The following is an 18338-nucleotide window of genomic DNA, read 5'->3' as shown; positions in this document are numbered from 1 at the left end:
AGAGAAGCAAGAGTCGAGCTGCACGCATAGGACTCTACCACATAGGTAGGAACTGAGCCATTTCGTAAAGTACTGAGATGCACCAAGTCGCGAAATTTTCTGCAGCAGTATTTTATGGTCAATACGATCGAACGCAGCCTTCAAGCCTTGATTATTTAGCCAACTGATTGCCAATGACGTGCTCAGTAGTCAGGTCTTTGAACACAGTCGGAATCTAGACGACACCGACGATTGCCGATATGATGATGCACCGAACTGCTCAGGCAGTTCGTCGCATCGGCCGCACAGTGTGTCGCTGTCGAGATGGTAGATTGCGCGAGGCATCTTCTGATGCTGATGATGATAAGCGATATTCTGTATCGGGGGCATTCATCCCCCACATCTCTCCTCTTCTCACAAGATAAAATCTATACCTATAAAAATGGATTTCTGTCTGTCTGTCTGTCTGTCCGTATGTTCTTTATAGAATCGAAAACTACTGAACCGATCAGCGTGAAAGTTTACATATAGGGGTTTTTGGGGCCAGGGAGGGTGCTTAAGATGGTTAGAGACCCTTCCTCCTACTAAGAGGGGGGACTCCCATACAAATGGAACACAAATTTCTGCATAACTCGAGAACTAATCAAGCAAATGGAACAAAATTTTGCATGTGGGTGTTTTGGGAGACATGAATTTTTTCTATGGTGAATTGAGACCCCTCCCCACTTTATTTATTTAGTTATTTATTTATTTATTTATTTATTTATTTATTTCGTCAACCAATGTAGACTAGTATAATATATACAATTTTCTCATATAAAAGTCTTATAATTAAATGAAGATTAAAAAGTGTACTGATTCTTTTGTATCGCTCGCTACGCGTTACGATTACGTGTTGACTGAAAGTAGTGTTTAAGTCTATGCCGAGACATTGTAAAGTCAATGGTTTCGCAGTATTGATTGTACGAGGCCTGCATACGATTTAATGGACCGAATTTTGCATAATTTGTGCGATAATGGCTTATGGCAAATAAATTTCGATTACGAAGTTGCCGAGTAGGTGTATAAAAGTTCAGTTTTGATAAAAGTGTTGCTGAGTCAATATACTGCGAAACAATACCGTTTACAAATAAGACCATTGCATATTTACGCTCTTTTAATGATTGTACATTTATAAGCATGCAGCGTGCTTCGTATGATGGAAGAGGAAATGTTGTCCAACCTAATTTACGAAGGGCATATAAGAGAAATTGTTTTTGTACTGATTCTATTCTCTCTTCGTGCGTGATAGAAAAAGGTGACCATACAATGCTGCAGTATTCCAGTATTGACCTCACATAGGCAATGTATAATGTTTTGATTGTGTATGGATCCAAAAAAATTGTTGCTTTATGAGGATGCTCCTATACAAATAAAAAACAAATTTCCTCATAACTAATTAATCAAATGGAACCATATTTGGCATGTGGGTGTTTTTGGAGGCATGAATTTTTTCTATGATGAATTGAGACCCCTTACCTTTTAAGAAGGGGGGCCTCCCATACAAATGAAATACAAATTTTCTCATAACCTGAGAACCAATCAAGCAAATGGAACCAAATTTAGCATGTGGGTGTTTTTGTAGGCAATTTTTTTTCTATGGTGAATTGAGACCCCTCCCCACTTTAGGCGCGGAATAATGACCCCTCTCGCTTTTAAGAGAGGGGCTCCCATACAAATGAAATACAAATTTCCTCATAACTCGAAAACTAATCAAGCAAATGGAACCAAATTTGGCATGTGGGGGGCTTTGGAGGCATGAATTTTTTTAATGATGGTTTTAGATCCCTCACCCCGGTGGTAGGGGGATAAGGACTCTCATACAAATAAAACGGAAATTTTTGCGTAACTCAAAACCTAATCGAACTCGAGAAATTTTAGACTCTTTCATAAAACATTAATCAATAACAAGACCACCTAAAACTATCAATAGTAACATAAGATAATTCAGCGCGAGACGGCCACAGGCCGCGAGTGTTGCCGTCGGAAGCGCCGGCCACTGCGGGCAAGAAATTTCTTGCCTCCAAAACCTCCCACACGCCAAATTTGGTTCCATTTGATTGATTAGTTCTCTAGTTATGAGGAAATTTGTACATATTTCATTTGTATGGGAGCGTTCCCTTTTATAGGGTTAAGGGGTCATAATTTACCTCCTGAAAAGGGGAGAGGTCTCAATGTACGATAGAAAAAGAATTTGCCTCCCAAAACACCCACACGCCAAGTTTAGTTTCATTTGCTTGATTAGTTCTAAAGTTATGAGGAAAGTTGTATTTCATTTGTATGGGTGCCCCCCCTCCTAAAGAGGGGAGGGGTCCTAATTCATCATAGAACAAATTCTTGCCTTCAAAAACGCCCACATGCCAAGTTTGGTTCCATTTGATTGATTAGTTCTCGAGTTATGAGGAAATTTGTTTTTCATGTGTATAGGAGCCCCCCTCCTAAAGTGGGGAGGGGTCCTAATTCACCATAGAAAAAATTCTTGCCTCCTAAAACCGTCAGACGGCAAATTTGGTTCCATTTGATTGATTAGTTCTCGAGTTATTTATTTTAAAAAATTCATTTCATCATCTCCTAAAGTGGAGAGGGGTCCTAATTCATCATAGAAAAAATAAATTCTTGCCTCCAAAGACACCCACATGCCAAATGTGGTTCCAATTGATTGATTAGTTCTCGAATTATGAGGAAATTTGTATTTCATTTGTATACGAGCCCCCCCCCCCTCCTAAAGTGGGGAGGGCTCCTAATTCATCATAGAAAATATTCTTGCCTCCAAAACCCCCCACATGCCAAATTTGGTTCCATTTGTTTGATTAGTTCTCGAGTGAGTTATGAAGAAATTTGTATTTTATTTGTATGGAAGCCCCCTCCTCTCAAAGGAGAAAGGGGTCATAATTCTCTTCCTAAAGAGGGGAGGGGTCTCAATTCAGCATAGAAAAAAATTGACCTGCAAAAACACCCACATGCTAAATTTGGTTCTATTTGCTTGATTAGTAGGAAATTTGTATGTCATTTGTATGGGAGCCCCCCCCCACAAAAAGGTAAGGGGTCCTAATTCACCATAGAAAAAATTCTTGCTTCCAAAAATCTTCACATGCCAAATTTGGTTCCATTTGCTTGATTAGTTCTCGAATAATGCAGAAACTTGTATTTCATTTGTATGGGAGCCCTCCCTCTTAGTGGGGGGAGGGGTCTCTAACCATCATAAGAATCTTCCCTGGCCTCACAAACCTCTACATTCAAATTTTCATGCCGATTGGTTCAGTAGTTTTCGATTCTATAAGGAACATTTCGACAGACAGACAGAAATCCATTTTTATATATAAGATAAGTTAGCTAGGTTAGATATTAGGTTATGATTTATATTTTTTTTTCCTTAGATGTAGGTTTTAATCCCTACTGTTAAATAATCTTAATTGTCGTAACAAATCATAATAAATCATATAATAATATATAATGCAATTCTAATAGTGTTGAAAAGTCACCACTTGTGATTGAACACACAATATGATATTGGATAGTTACTCTTAAGTATTTTATGTAATCGAATATTTGCCCCAATAAAAAAAATCAGAGGGGTTGTGTACAAGACACGACCGCATATATAGGTGACGCAGGACTACGTAAGTCTCTTTGTAGTGGTAGTAGCAACATATATACATGCGTTGTATGTAACATTTATCAAAGTAGTAACATTGCATACGTTCAATTCTCAAAAGATTGTGCATTTGAAAACAATTTAACAAAATCAAGAATACAAAATATTGCTTTCCTGGTACCTTACTGAAATTAAAGATTGTTTTTATTACCCATGGTTCAACACGTTGAAGGGGTTTTACCAATTCAATCCTATTTTGACGTGGGACTACGTCTTTGTTTACTATCCTGGGACTGGGTAGCACTTTGTGAAAACGAAAATAGAAGTGTAACGTTTGAATGAAAGATTTCAAATGCTAATAACTATTAAACTACTGAACGAAACTGAACAATTTATATGTCGTTGGATAGATAAAACGACCAGCAATTTTATAGGGTAGCGTAAGAGGGGGGGCTTCTATACAAATGAAACACAAATTTCCTCAAAACTCGAGAACTAATCAAGCAAATGGAACCAAATTTGGCATGTGGGGGTTTCAGAAGGCAAGATTTTTTTTTTCTACGGTGTACTGAGGCCTCTTTTCCTTCTAAGAGGAGGGGGGGCTCCTGTACAAATGAAATACAAATTTCCTCAAAACTCTAGAACTAATCAAGCAAATGGAACCAAATTTGGCATGCGGCGGTTTTTGGAGGGATGAATTTATTTATTTTATGATGGTTTGAGACCCCTCGCCCTTGTGGTACCTTTATCTCCAATTCAACCTTTATGGTGCACACAAGTGATTTTTAAAAGAAATTTCTGTGTCTCAAAGGTTGCAGGCGTTCTACTTATGAACGCCCGTCCACGTATTTTCAAAGCATTAAATGAAGAATTGAATCTGAATATTTCGCTCTTCTCTTTTAAACACTCACTCACAGATTCTTATATACATACATATGCCAGAAATGCAGTTTACATTAGTCTTTGATCTAATGATCTGATATAGTCCTACGTCACCTTTCGTACAACCCTTAAGGCTGTATATCTTGAAGTTTTATCAACAGCACATCTTTTCACTACACTTCTAATGAAACGGCAAGCATGCGTATTCATACAGTCATATTATAACCGAACACTACAGCTGCAGCACATTCTTCCAACACAGATAACAAATTCGCCTAGGTTTAATCGTCTCGCCGCAGTAAAGAATTTGCGATCTGTTGGCACAACGAACTTGTGTCATTTTTTCTGGCACACTTCCCTAACACAGACATCAAATTGGACTAGGTTTAATCGCGTTCGTAAGAAATCTGTTGGCACGAGGGGGCTTTGTCACTCTTTCTGGCGTACTTCCCAAGCAAGGACATCAAAATGGTCTAGGTTTAACCGCGGTGTTAAGAAATCTTGTTGAAATGAGGAAACTTTGTCACTTGTTTTGGCTTACTTCCCAAGCACAGATATCAAATTGGTATAGGTTTAGATCATCGCAAAGAATCTTCCAACCAATCACGAAGCGAGAATTCTGATAAAACATAGGTTCATTATTTTCAATAGTTCAACATCAAGAATCCATACTTTTCTTCATTTATGTCAATTCTTAGAAAATTTTCCGATCGATTGGTGTAAGAATATTGAAAATCGATCGGAAAACCGCTGAGCTATTGGTGCTCAAAACCTTTCATTTTTCGTGACGCTCGCATTTTTCGATTTTTTGGAATGACGCCCTATCTCAAAACTTGCCGTAAGACGTAGTCCTACGTCAAAAACGGTGTTTTTATCTGCAGTTGCTACGCGCCTCCACGATGGACGATGGACGTTTAACCAGATGCTGGATCAGCTGACGGCTGCGCTGGTCGATCGGAGACCAGTTGTCATCGCCGATGACTTTAACGCCTGGGCAGTTGAGTGGAGAAACCGCCTCACCAATCCTAGGAGTCGCAGTATGCTAGAGGCCCTAGCAAAGCTAAATGTAGTTATAGCGAACGAAGGCACTACTATCACATACCGTAGGGAAGACCGGGAGTCCATCATCGATGTCACCTTCTGCAGCCCTGGTACGGCAAGGATTACGAACTGGACAGTGTGCAAGGAATATACCCACAGTAACCACCAAGCGATTCGGTACCGCATTCGGAACGGGACGCAGATGGAATCATATGGGGGACAGATAAGCGAGCGGAGGTGGAGAAAGGTGTGCTCTAACAAGGGTGTATTTGTTGAAGCGCTCAGGTTTCAAAGCATTCCTTCGAACCTAAGTACGGAAAGGTTGACAGCAGTATTAACACGATCGTGCGATGACACTATGCCGAGGATAAAGAGACCGAAGAACGGTCGCCGCCCAGTCTACTGGTGGAACACGACGATCACTGAATTACGGGCAAATTGCCTTAGTGCCAGAAGAAGTCAGCGGGCTCGCAACGATGCCGGTAGAGAAGAAAGAACACCAGTGCACAGGATAGCAAGAACCGCACTTAACAAAGCAATTAAGCTCAGCAAGCAATCTTTGCTTTGAGGAACTTTGTCGTAGCGCCAACGCTAATCTTTGGGGGGATGCTTACAGAGTGGACCCCGTATGGCGAGGAGACGGAGCACGTACAGGAAACTCGAATCAACAACGACGAGTCAATCGAGCTGGCGAAGGCCATGAAGGGAAAGAAAGCCCCAGGTCCATACGGAATTCCGAACCTGGCTTTGAAAGTAGCAATCATGGAGAATTCAGATATGTTTAGGACCACACTGCAGAAATGCGTTGACGAAGGTAACTTTCCCGATACCTACCTGGAAGCGCCAGAAGCTGGTGTTGCTGCCGAAGCCGGGAAAACCCCCCGGTGATCCCTCAGCGCAGGGATGGCACCTCCTCAGAAGAAAAAAAGAGAAGAGAAAAATTCAAACTGTGCTCAGTCTTCAACGCGATTTATTCTGCTCCGTTTCATTTTAACTGTGCTCTTTTTTGCTGAACGCAGTTGTATGAGCAGCCGCACACTGTGCTACTCATTGAGGAGAATGTTAATACACTTTGAATACGTTGATGCGATGCGCTGACGTATGACAACTACGGGTAGTTTTAACATGGGTAGTGCGTTGAGAAAAAACGACGATTGTCAGTAGCGATCATTGCCATCAGAAAAATATTAATCCATTAATGCAGTTGAATCATGATTCTTACATTTAGTATATTCAGTTGAGTTTGGCTGTCGTGAACGCAACTGCATCATATGGTTAGGCATGTCACAACGGCAACAGTGCGAAAAATGTTATTTAGATATGGCAACATTTGAATTCCCATACATTTGCTTCTTGACGCGTACCAACAGGAAAGTCCCATTATAAACAAAGGCAATTCTCCGCTAAGATTCAAAATATAACGACTTTTGATTGTCTTGACGCCTCTGAGTCTATAGTTGCTGTACGCGCACCGGTTGTTTTGTTTCCACGTTTACTGTTGTAGCTACCGAGAGGACCGGGAGCAAAACCGAAAGTTGCTCATCTAAAGAGCGCATTAAGAAATTTTTCTGCACGTCAGTTTTTCTCATTTTGTTTAGTCTGTTTCTCATTGTGTGGATTTACTTCTCATTTCTGAAAGCAGTTCTGCTCATTGTGTTGAACAAAAAAAGTTGCACTTTTTGCACAATGAGTGAGGAAATAACAAGCCTGCCTCAGCGTATAAGCATATATGCCTATTGGATACGATTTGCAAGCTGCTAGAGAGAGTGATCCTGAATAGACTCACCAAGTACTCAGAGAGTGAGAACGGTGTGTCAAACAAGCAGTTCGGCTTCCGGAAAGGCCGGTCTACAATAGATGCCATACGAATGGTAGTGGATGCTGCGAAAAAGGCCCAGAAACAACAGAGAAGAGGAAATCGCTACTGCGCGGTGGTCACTTTAGACGTGAGGAATGCTTTTGATATCGCCAGCTGGGAAGCAATCGCCCATTCGCTGGTTAGCATGACGGTTCCTGTATATTTCTGCAGGATTTTGAAAAGTTACTTTCATAATCGTACACTGATATACGAGACAGACAGAGGGGAGAGAAGGATTACAATCACGGCAGGCGTTCCCCACGGCTCCATCCTTGGCCCGACGCTATGGAACGCGATGTACGATGGAGTATTGAAGCTGAACCTCCCCAGGGGTGTGGAGATTGTCGGCTTTGCTGATGATGTGGCGTTGATAGTAACTGGCGAATCAAGAGAAAAGGTGGAGGTACTCGCCATGGAATCCATACATATGGTGGAAGATTGGATGGGAGAGAATAAGCTGGCAATAGCGCATCATAAAACAGAGGTGGTAGTGATTAGCAACCGAAAGGCAGTGCAACAGGCAAAGATCATAGTTGGGGAATGCATCATCGACTCTAAGCGTGTCGTAAAGCAGCTGGGCGTGATCATCGACGACTGTCTAAATTTCAATAGTCACGTAGATTATGCCTGTCAGAAGGCAGCAAAAGCGATCACAGCGCTAACCAGAATCTTGCCGGAGAATTCGGCGATAAATAGTAGCAGGAGGAGGCTCCTGGCTAGTGTAACCACGTCAATACTTAGGTATGGCAGCCCTGCATGAATCACGGCATTAAGAACGAAAAGAAATCTATCGCGTTTGAATAGCACGTACAGACTGATGAGCATGAGAGTAGTGAGCGCCTACCGCACCATCACTGGAAGCGGTCTGCGTCATTGCCGGCATGATCCCCATTGGATTTGTAATGGAGGAGGATCTAGAATGCTACAAAAATAGAGGCCTCCGCAAAGCTCGAAAACGAACACGGGTAGATACATTGCGTAAGTGGCAAGTGGAATGGGACAACGCAATCATTGGAAGATGGACCCTGTTCGGAGTGCGCTTAAGTAGCAGAAACACCGGAGCACGTGGTGTTTGACCGCTCACGATTCGGGGCAATGCGAAGCGCAATGTTTGCCACCAGTAGCGGTGAGGACTCCAGCCCAAATAATGTAGTCCACAAAATGTGTCGTGACATTCACACGTGGAATGTAATCAGTCGAACCATCACCCAAATCATGCTGCAGCGAAAATGGCGCGAGGATCAACAGTCGAATCCTTAAATAGAGTCTCGTGTAATCGGTCTCGGGGAATGTTTCATCCCGATTAGCATTGTCTCGACAGACGCATCGGTGGAGTGACGAGCGGGACGGAGCAAACCAAGCTTGGACAGAAACATTACGAAGGCGGTCGTGAGTGGATGCATGTTATGTTGGTCGCTATCCTTGGATCGGTTCGCGTCTCGACAGGCGAAGTGGAAGTGCAGTGGCGAACTCAACGGAGTAGTGCTGAGCCCAACAAGAAACCCTGCGAGGGTGGCCGTGAGCAGATGGAAGTCATGACGGTCGCCATCTCTGGATCTGTGAAGGAGCAGGACTAGCATTAAGAATGGCAGAACCCTGAGAGGGTGGCTGTGAAGGAGTGAACGTTATGACAGTTGCCATCCCCGGATCGATTCACGCCTCGACAGGTGTACGGAGCAGTGTACAAACACAGCCTCCCCCCGAAGTAATACTTAACGGTAGTTCCGGGGGGGTTAAGGTCAGACGCACGTGAGGTTTTCAGTGGGTTAGAGTTCCACTCTGTGCCACATACATCATTAGTGTGCCTGGCATAGAGCGTTTCCTCACGTAAAAAAACATACACACACATACACACACACACACACGCACACACACAAAGCCGAAGCCAGGGAAGCCTGCGGGGGATCCAGCGTCATACAGGCCCATATGTCTACTGGATACATGCAGGAATCTCCTGGAGAGGATAATCCTGAATAGGCTTACGAGGTATACAGAAGGTGAACACGGTCTGTCAAACATGCAGTTTGGGTTCCGGAAAGGGAAGTCCACGGTGGATGCAATTCGGACAGTGATTGAGCTAGCCGAGAAGTCGTCCAAACAGAGGCGAAGAGGAGATCGTTTTTGTGCCGTTGTAACGATCGACGTAAAAAACGTCTTTAACAGCGCCAGTTGGGAGGCCATTGTCGAATTGCTGCATAGAATGCATGTCCCGGGATATCTTTGCAGAATACTGAGGAGTTACTTCAGGAATCGGACGTTTGTTTACGAGACCGCCGAGGGGCGCAAGACGATGAACATTACGTCTGGAGTCCCACAAGGCTCCATCCTTGGCCCAACGCTCTGGAACGGGATGTACAACGGTGTACTGTCTCTGAAGCTGCCTAGAGGCACGGTGATCGTCGGCTTTGCAGATGACATCGTGCTATCGGTGACAGGCGAGTCACTGAAGGAGGTAGAAATGCTGGTGACAGAGGCGATTAGAATTATCGAAAACTGGATGCATGGTGCAAAGCTACAAATCGCCCACCATAAAACGGAGGTTCTGCTGGTTAGCAACTGTAAGGCTGTGCAACATGCAGTCGTAATCGTCGGAGAGCACATTATTACTCCAACGCGCGCGGCCAAGCATCTGGGAGTAATGATAGACGACCGGTTGAACTTCAACTGCCACTTCGACTATGCTTGCGAGAAGGCGGCGAAGGCTATCAATGCGATAGCCAGAATCATGCCGAATTATTACGGGCCGAGCAGTAGTAAGCGGAGACTGCTGGCTAGTGTGCCATCATCGATACTGAGGTATGGAGGTCCAGCCTGGATCGCAGCACTACGATCGAAGCGGAATCGCGTGAAGCTAAATAGTACCTTCCGACTCATGGCTGTACGAGTTGCCAGTGCATATAGAACAATATCGTCGGAGGCAGTATGTGTTATCGCTGGAATGATCCCCATCAGCATCATGCTCGTGGAAGATAACGACTGCTATGGACGAAGAAACATCAGAGGAGCGCAGAAGCTGGCGAGAGAAGAGTCGCTGAGCAAATGGCAGCAAGAGTGGGATAGGGCCGAGAATGGTGGATGGACGCACCGACTCATACCGGTTCTGTCAACCTGGTTGAACAGGAAACATGGAGAAGTCGGGTTCCACTTAACGCAGTTTCTCTCGGGTCACGGTTGCTTCAGGCAATACCTGCACCGGTTCGGGCACGCTGCGACACCATTCTGCCCGGAATGCAGAGAGACGGTAGAATCACCACAGCATGTGGTCTTTGGGTGTCCTCGATTTGCCGCGATACGAAGGGAGATGCCGCCCCTGACGGTGGAGAACATAGTATGCGAAATGTGTCGGGAGGAGAGCGTGTGGAATGCCGTCACCGGCGTTGTAGCACAGATTATGTTGCAACTGCAACGACAGTGGAGAAACGACCAGCGAACTAGCGAAATCCCGATTAGCAGACAATCTTGACACACGCATCGGTGGAGTGACGAGCGTGACGGAGCAAATCAGGCTTGGACAGAAACACTACGAAGGCGGCCGTGAGAGGATAGATGTTATGTTGGTCGCTATTCCTGGATCGGTAGTGTGGTGGCGAAATCGACGGACCATCTCTGGATCGGTACACGTCTCGACAGGTGCAAGGAAAGTGGACGGTGAAAGAGCATGTAGTAGCATCAAGGATGGCAGAACGCTGCGAGGGTGCCTGTGAAGGAGTGGACGTTATGACGGTCGCCACTTCCGCATCGGTTCACGTCTCGACAGGTGTAGCACAGATTATGTTGCAACCGCAACGACAGTGGAAAAATGACCAGCGAACTACCAATCCCGATTAGCGTTGTCTCGACAGACGCATCGGTGGAGCGACGAGCGCGACGGAGCAAACCAAGCTTGACAGAAACACTACGAGGCCGTGGGAGGATGGCTGTTATGTTGGTCGCTATCCCTGGATCGGTTCGCGTCTCGACAGGTGAAGTGGAAGTGGCGAACTCGATGGCGCAGTGCTGAGCCCAAAAAGAAACCCTACGAGGGTGGCCGTGAGGAGATGGAAATCATGACGGTCGCTATCTCTGGATCGGTACACGTCTCGATAGGTGCAAGGGAAGTGGTCGGTGAAGGAGTGAAGGGGAAGTGCAGTGGCGAACTCGACGGAGCAGCACTTAGCCTAACAAGAAACTCTGCGAGGGTGGCCGAGAGGAGATGGAAGTCATGACGGTCGCCATCTTTGAATCGGTATACGTCTCGACAGGTGCAAGGAAAGTGGACGGTGAAGGAGCATGTAGTAGCAACAAGAAATGCGAGGGTGAATGTGAAGGAATGAACGTTATGACGGTCATCTCCGGATCGGGGTGTAAAGACACAGCCTCCCCCCGAAGTAATACTTAACGGTAGTTCCGGGGGGGTTAAGGTCAGACGCCCGTGAGGTTTTTAGTGGGTTAGAGTCCCACACTGTGCCACGTGATGTAGCAATATATCATTCGTGTGCCTGGCATTTTTTTTTTATAAAAAAAAATTTATTTGTCGTGTATAATACTTAATCCTATTTAAGTTACATGTTAATAAGATGACATTTTAGTGACTCTGTATCAGTGGAATAGTTACACTGGTTAATAATAATTATATAATTTATAAATAGTCTAAGTGTTTTAATTTTTACGACTTTTGGTAAGTTAAGATCTGGTAATACTAGTTGAGAGAAATTAATCCTTCGTTTGGTTATCCTCAATACCCGTTCCTGGAATACTTTCCACGCATCAGTCACCTTGGAACATTCCAAGAATTTATGCAGAAGAGTTTCATTTGCAGCATTGCAGTACATGCAAATCGGTGAATCAGTCAACTGCATCCTGTGCAAGAGCACTTGATGTACCAGTTTTTGGTTTATGAGCATGTAAGGGTGGCCGAGAGGAGATGGAAGTCATGACGGTCGCCATCTTTGAATCGGTACACGTCTCGACAGGTGCAAGGAAAGTGAACGGTGAAGGAGAATGTAGTAGCAACAAGAATGGCAGTACCCTGCGAGGGTGAATGTGAAGGAGTGGACGTTATGACGGTCATCTCCGGATCGGGGTGTAAAGACACAGCCTCTCCCCGAAGTAATACTTAACGGTAGTTCCGGGGGGGTTAAGGTCAGACGCCCGTGAGGTTTTTAGTGGGTTAGAGTCCCACACTGTGCCACGTGATGTAGCAATATATCATTTGTGTGCCTGGCATTGAGCGTTTCCTCACGTAAAAAAAAACACACACACACACACATACAAATTGGTCAGTTCGTCGAAGGCCTCGGATCAATTTCGTGTTTCTCGACCAATTTCTAAACCTTTGTTTTAGAATAACAAAGATTATATGGACGTACAAATGCAAATTTTGGTGGGGTATTGCCAAATTTCTAACAAAATAACAACCTAAATAATAGCTTTTCTCTACCTTTTTCTTAGGAATCTATTTGATTTATGCTTCAGCAGTAGTGCGAAAACTAACTCAGGGTCGAAAACTAAATCCCTTACTCTACCAAAGCCTCAAATAAATAAAAGCAATCAACTTTATCACAACTTTTTAGGAGAAATTTGATGAAAATGCCTTGAGAAACACTTTTTTTTAAGCTTCTTTTGCTTCTGAAAATTTTCTAAATTTCGTCAAGTAGAAGGTTTACGGACAATTTTTCGTGTAAAATGTTTTCAACTTTTGAATAAAAGCAAATTATTATTGTGCTAGCTAGCATACTTTTTGTACTAGAGCAAATTTAAAGGAAACGACCCTTTATATAGCCAAGTCTAACAAATGTCACTTTTCAGCAATAATAACTGAAAAAAGAGTACCTTTCAACAACATAAAAAATACGGTTCGAAAATTGAAAAAATTTTAGCAATTAGCATTACCGTGAAGCAGGCTTCATTCTCGGTTTTTTGCTCAGTAGATTTGACTACAGTGCCTAAACTAAAGTGCCTTGACTCATTTGACTACAGTGCCTAAACTAAACAGAATTCGAAAAAGTAGTGTACATGGTAACTGTAGAGCTAATTATTTTCTACAATATTGTTGAAGAAAGTATAATTCTATCTTTCGTACTTACGGCGCTATGGGGCTGCTACCCCGTTTGTAGCCAAATGAGCGCTCTTTTTGCTATCAACGGGGTAGCAGCCCCATAATAATGTAAATAATAATTTGCTCTACAATTGCACTACTCTTTCGAATTCTGTTTAGTTGAGGCACTGTAGTCAAATGAGCATCTACTGAGCAAAAAACCAAGAATGAAGCCTGCTGTGAAGTCACAAATGTTTTACAATGGAACTATGTTTTTGTCTTATCTCTTACCTAATCAATATTTATAGGGAACATGATTATCGGCATGACTTGCTTGGAGAAGCGATGAAAGCTGGTACTCCGTTTGCTTTGTGGAACGGACCAACAATAGTAGCATGGTTAGAGCTATGGGTTGGCATGCCAGCATGGTATGTAGCAGCTTGTCGTGCAAATGTTAAATCTGGTGCTATAATGAGTGCATTGAGCGATACAGAAATTCAGCGTGAAATAGGTATCAGCAACCCTTTACATAGACTTAAACTGAGATTAGCAATCCAGGAGATGGTATGTCTTACATCTCCATCTGCACCGCAAACTGCGCGCACCACCTTGGCCTTTGGTAAGTAAATTAACTAATGTTTATTTGAGCGTCTTAGTAGAATACCTGAAACGATAAAAAAGAATATAAATAACTTTTGTTTTCTTGTTTTTACTTTGGTAAGTAAAAATTATGAGCTATTGATCTCATATTGACAATGTCATCAAGAAAATTGCTAAGAAGTATGGAATTCTATGCCGATTGAAAACCCCGAATTAATGCACCTAGCGGTGTGACCTAGCCTTTCTACTGTCGCAATAATTATTTTTTAATTTCTCAGGAACATCTATAATTAACTTGACATTTTTAAATATAAGAAAAAAGATAATATCTGAATTTGAATAAATAACTGAGTAGAGCATTAGATATGAAAAACGAAAAAGAGAAATTGGACTTTTTCTTAGTTGGCGCTCTTTCAGTTAATTATTTTTGCATAAAAATCAAAACTTGAGCTTCTTTTGAATAAACTTTAATGAAAAAATAGTCATTAGCTTGATCGTATCGTTTATGCGATATTGCCCGTTAGATGTTTTAGGAAACGATGAGATCAAAGAAAAAAGCAGCGCCATAAACATGCTTGAGGATGGAAAATATGATCGATATAATTTTCGGCGCTTGTTATTTTTGCTGGTATGAGTAGACCCATATTTATTCGTATTAGTAAATCGTACAGAATTATTAGTAACCTTTCTTTCCCTTTTTCATATAAAATTTCTAAGCTCTACTATCTATTGATTGAAAAGCATCTATTGATGCGCAAAATTTGTTTGAAATTGGTATAAATTTATATAGGAAAATCAACTCATTAGTATTTTCAATACTATACACCACTTTACCTATATGATTAAATCAAATACTTTTCTTCGCTTTTTGCTTTGCTCGTCCGATTGCGAGTAACAGCAAGTAAAGAAAATGACAATTGAAATGTTTCTCACTCTTCTTATATTTTAATGCAAATTTTAACATTGCAAATCGCATATACTTACATATACTCACACACGCATACATACATACACACACACGCATACATACATACACACACACACACTCGCATTGAATACAATCGACCCTTGATTGATTTATTTCGATTTTATACACTTTAACGGTTTAATATACGGCGCTTAAGTGTTAAAGTTTGAATAACTTTTGAGTCAACCGTCCGATTTTCAGTAACTTGGTTTCGTTTTATAGATCTCAACAGTAACTTTCAAATGATAATAAATTGTATAATGTTTCCTATTGAATTAATGCTTATATGCAACAAAAAGCAGTTTTAAATACATTTTTTCCACATTTCTTTATGTAACTTTCAAACCACAAGCCCATTTGTCATGAAATCTTGAAGCTAAGGTTTCGAAAGACTCCCCCTTCATATGCTATCAATTTTGTTCAAATCGGTTAAGGGACCGATGAGATAATGATGTCCCATATTTTTCGTATTTTTATACATAACTTTTGAACTAAAAGTCCGATCGGTATGAAAATAAATAGCGAACAATGGGACATCTAGACCTTTCATTTGACACTAAGATCATTAAAATCGGTCCAGCCATCTCCGAGAAATGTTGGCTCAATCAAAAGCGTTTCACACACACACACTCACACACACACACACACACAGAGAGAGAGAGAGAAAATGCTCAGTTTTCGAAACTGCGTCGAATGGTATATGACATTCGTCCCGCTAGGCTTTCATTAGATTTTCGATTTTCGGTTTTTCGAGTGCTTGCTATACCTTTATACTATATTTTCATATAGTAGAAAGGCAAAACGAATTAACAGCTATTCATACAAATCAATCATCTCTCCTCACCTAGACTTCCATTTTATTTTTGGTCAATGAAACACAAATAGTGAGATTACGGGTATGAAATGGGGAAGGCAAATGAGGAAGCGCCAGCCATCCCAAGCCTCTACCTAGCGCTTCATCGTGGCTTTACCCGGTAATGCTCTATTGAGTAGCCAATCTAGGAGGTGCGATGATGGGTGGTTCCCGGCTGCCTGATCTCTAAACTGCGGGTTTGGATGTTGGCTGAGCCACACGACCTTGTTAAGCTTAACATAAGTTATTAATGATTTGTTTCGTTTTAGCTCATGGAGCAAGCACCTCCTACTGTACAGTGAAAACTCGGACCGAAGAAAGTTTTAATAATGCTCATGGATACCAGAAGAAAAAATTAAATTAATAATGGAAGCACTCATGTAAACTCAAATGATGCAACTCTATTCCATTCGTAGGACTGCTGGTGAGATTGTTCTGTTTTTGTCTATATATATCTTCATATAATGTATATTCATATAGGTAAAACATATTTTATTACATTGCCATATACCATCATTATCCTAAAGAGGAAGGAGTATCAGGGTATCGAATGAATCGAAGACTGGACTGCTTATAAAAGCATAACTGTCCCATATGGAAAAACGTGAAGCGTGGGAAAATTAGATTGAAAGTGGCTGACTGATTTATGTTGTGCGTCATTATACAGGAATTATTTTACTTTATTCGACAAAAACATCACGTTACACTAGTAATTGAACTATCCATATAAATTTTGTTGTAAAATTAAAGACCAATGCAATATTTTTTCAAAATATCGAAGATGGGACAGTTATGCCTTTATTTACAAGCGCAAGTTGCTAAATAAAAGCATGTCTGTCCCATTTTTTTTTAATTTTTGCCAGTACATGGTGAAAGATAGTTTCTACGTCAAAGTATGCGCTGCAGAAACGCTCCTATAATATTCCAAGATCTCAAGGTCGTGATTAAAGAAGGTAAGAAAGCCGTCGCGGTGTTGGACATAAAGTAGTCGATCTTTTTCAAACCAGTGATGCTGGCTTCGTAATCACAAATCCTAACCAAGGCTATACCTCGAGGATATTTGAGAAATAATATTCAAAAAGATTTTAGATTTTGAAAACGTGATTAAAGAAGGCAAGAAAGCCGTCGCGGTGTTGGACATAAAGTAGTCGATCTTTTTCAAACCAGTGATGCTGGCTTCGTAATCACAAATCCTAACCAAGGCTATACCTCGAAGATATTTGAGAAATAATATTCAAAAAGAGCAGCCTTGCTGTTAAAGATAACAGCAAACTTGATGAAGTTCGAGTTTCACTAAACTCGAACTCGAAAAACTCGAAAACTCGAAACAGCACTAGTTATTGTTTTGAAAACTTTTCAATCGAAATAAAAGGATATCGTGAAATCAAAACGAAGAAAGCTGCTCTATTAAATACTCTTTTCCCTGACACCGCCGAAAAAAATTATGCCAGTGAAAGCTTCGCCGGTTAAGAAAAGATTGTGGTCGAACATTGAAATAAACTTAAAAACAAATATGTATTACTGTCATATTTCTTTTTTTGTTAAGTTTTTATCCTATTCAGGTGGAAATTAAAAGAATATTGTTTTATCAAAGCTATAATGCCTTATGGTTGCCTCAGCTGGCAGAAAAAAATGTTTATAATGGACAATATTATTATGGAGTTATGCTTTTATTTTTCGTATGGGACAGTTCAGGTTTGATATTTTTTGGAAAAATTTTCGAACAAAGTCCGTCTAAATTAAAGTTTTTTAGATAAATTAGGATATAAACAAGCTACTTTCGTGCTTTTCTCAAAATCGATAAAATTCCATATGGGACAGTTATGCTTTTATGGGCAGTGGATGAGGGATGTGGTAACCAGCCCAAGTCATATAAGGTCGGAAAGGATTTTGACGCGCCCTTCTAGCACACAAATCATCACGCAAGATAAGTTTGCACGGCGAAGTTATTATCTAGAAACCGGACGTCTATGCTGGAAGGAGTGTCTTATATCCCGTGGAATCATATAAGCAACATTGCTTATAGATCTACTCAACCCCTTTTGGTCCTTCACGAACAGCATTGACATGAAAGTTGTTAGGTAGATAAACTCGATTCTGCAGTAATTCTACTTGCATACAATGGAATACCCTTGAGGTGATGGTGGCTACCCCCATACATACATACATACACATGAAACACAAATAGTGAGATTACAGCGCTTGCAGAATAAAATAATGTATTTTGTTTTAAGGTGAAATGAGTCGTCATTGATTTTGTGAATTTCAAAAGCATTCTTTTTGTTTGAAATAAAAATTTTGTTCATGAAAACATATTCTCTGTGTTTCTGTTTTCAGATTGACAATAAGAATGCAGCGAATACATTTTTAAAAACAGAGCCCATGTTTTGGGCCCAGCAGTCTTGGCATATCACTGAGGCGACAATAAGAATGCAGCGAATACATTTTTAAAAACAGAGCGCATGTTTTGGGCCCAGCAGTCTTGGCATATCACTGAGGCGCAACGCC

The 18338-nt window shown here is 41.5% G+C and overlaps 1 protein-coding gene across 4 annotated transcripts in view; it reads left to right on the top strand.

Moving 5' to 3' along the window:
* Positions 1–18338, top strand: part of LOC128741441 (liprin-alpha-1) — a 1114069-nt gene that overhangs the window by 879823 nt on the left and 215908 nt on the right. For all 4 annotated transcript variants that reach the window (XM_053837258.1, XM_053837259.1, XM_053837257.1 and 1 more), the window contains one exon: positions 13719–14029. In XM_053837258.1, the coding sequence (XP_053693233.1) occupies positions 13719–14029 (311 nt within the window). The remainder of the gene's footprint in view (positions 1–13718; positions 14030–18338) is intronic.

Source organism: Sabethes cyaneus, chromosome 3 (genome assembly GCF_943734655.1).
Source record: "Sabethes cyaneus chromosome 3, idSabCyanKW18_F2, whole genome shotgun sequence".
Classification (NCBI taxonomy): Eukaryota; Metazoa; Arthropoda; class Insecta; order Diptera; family Culicidae; genus Sabethes; species Sabethes cyaneus.
Note: the sequence above shows the minus strand (reverse complement) of the source record. Positions and strands in the feature narration are given on the sequence as shown.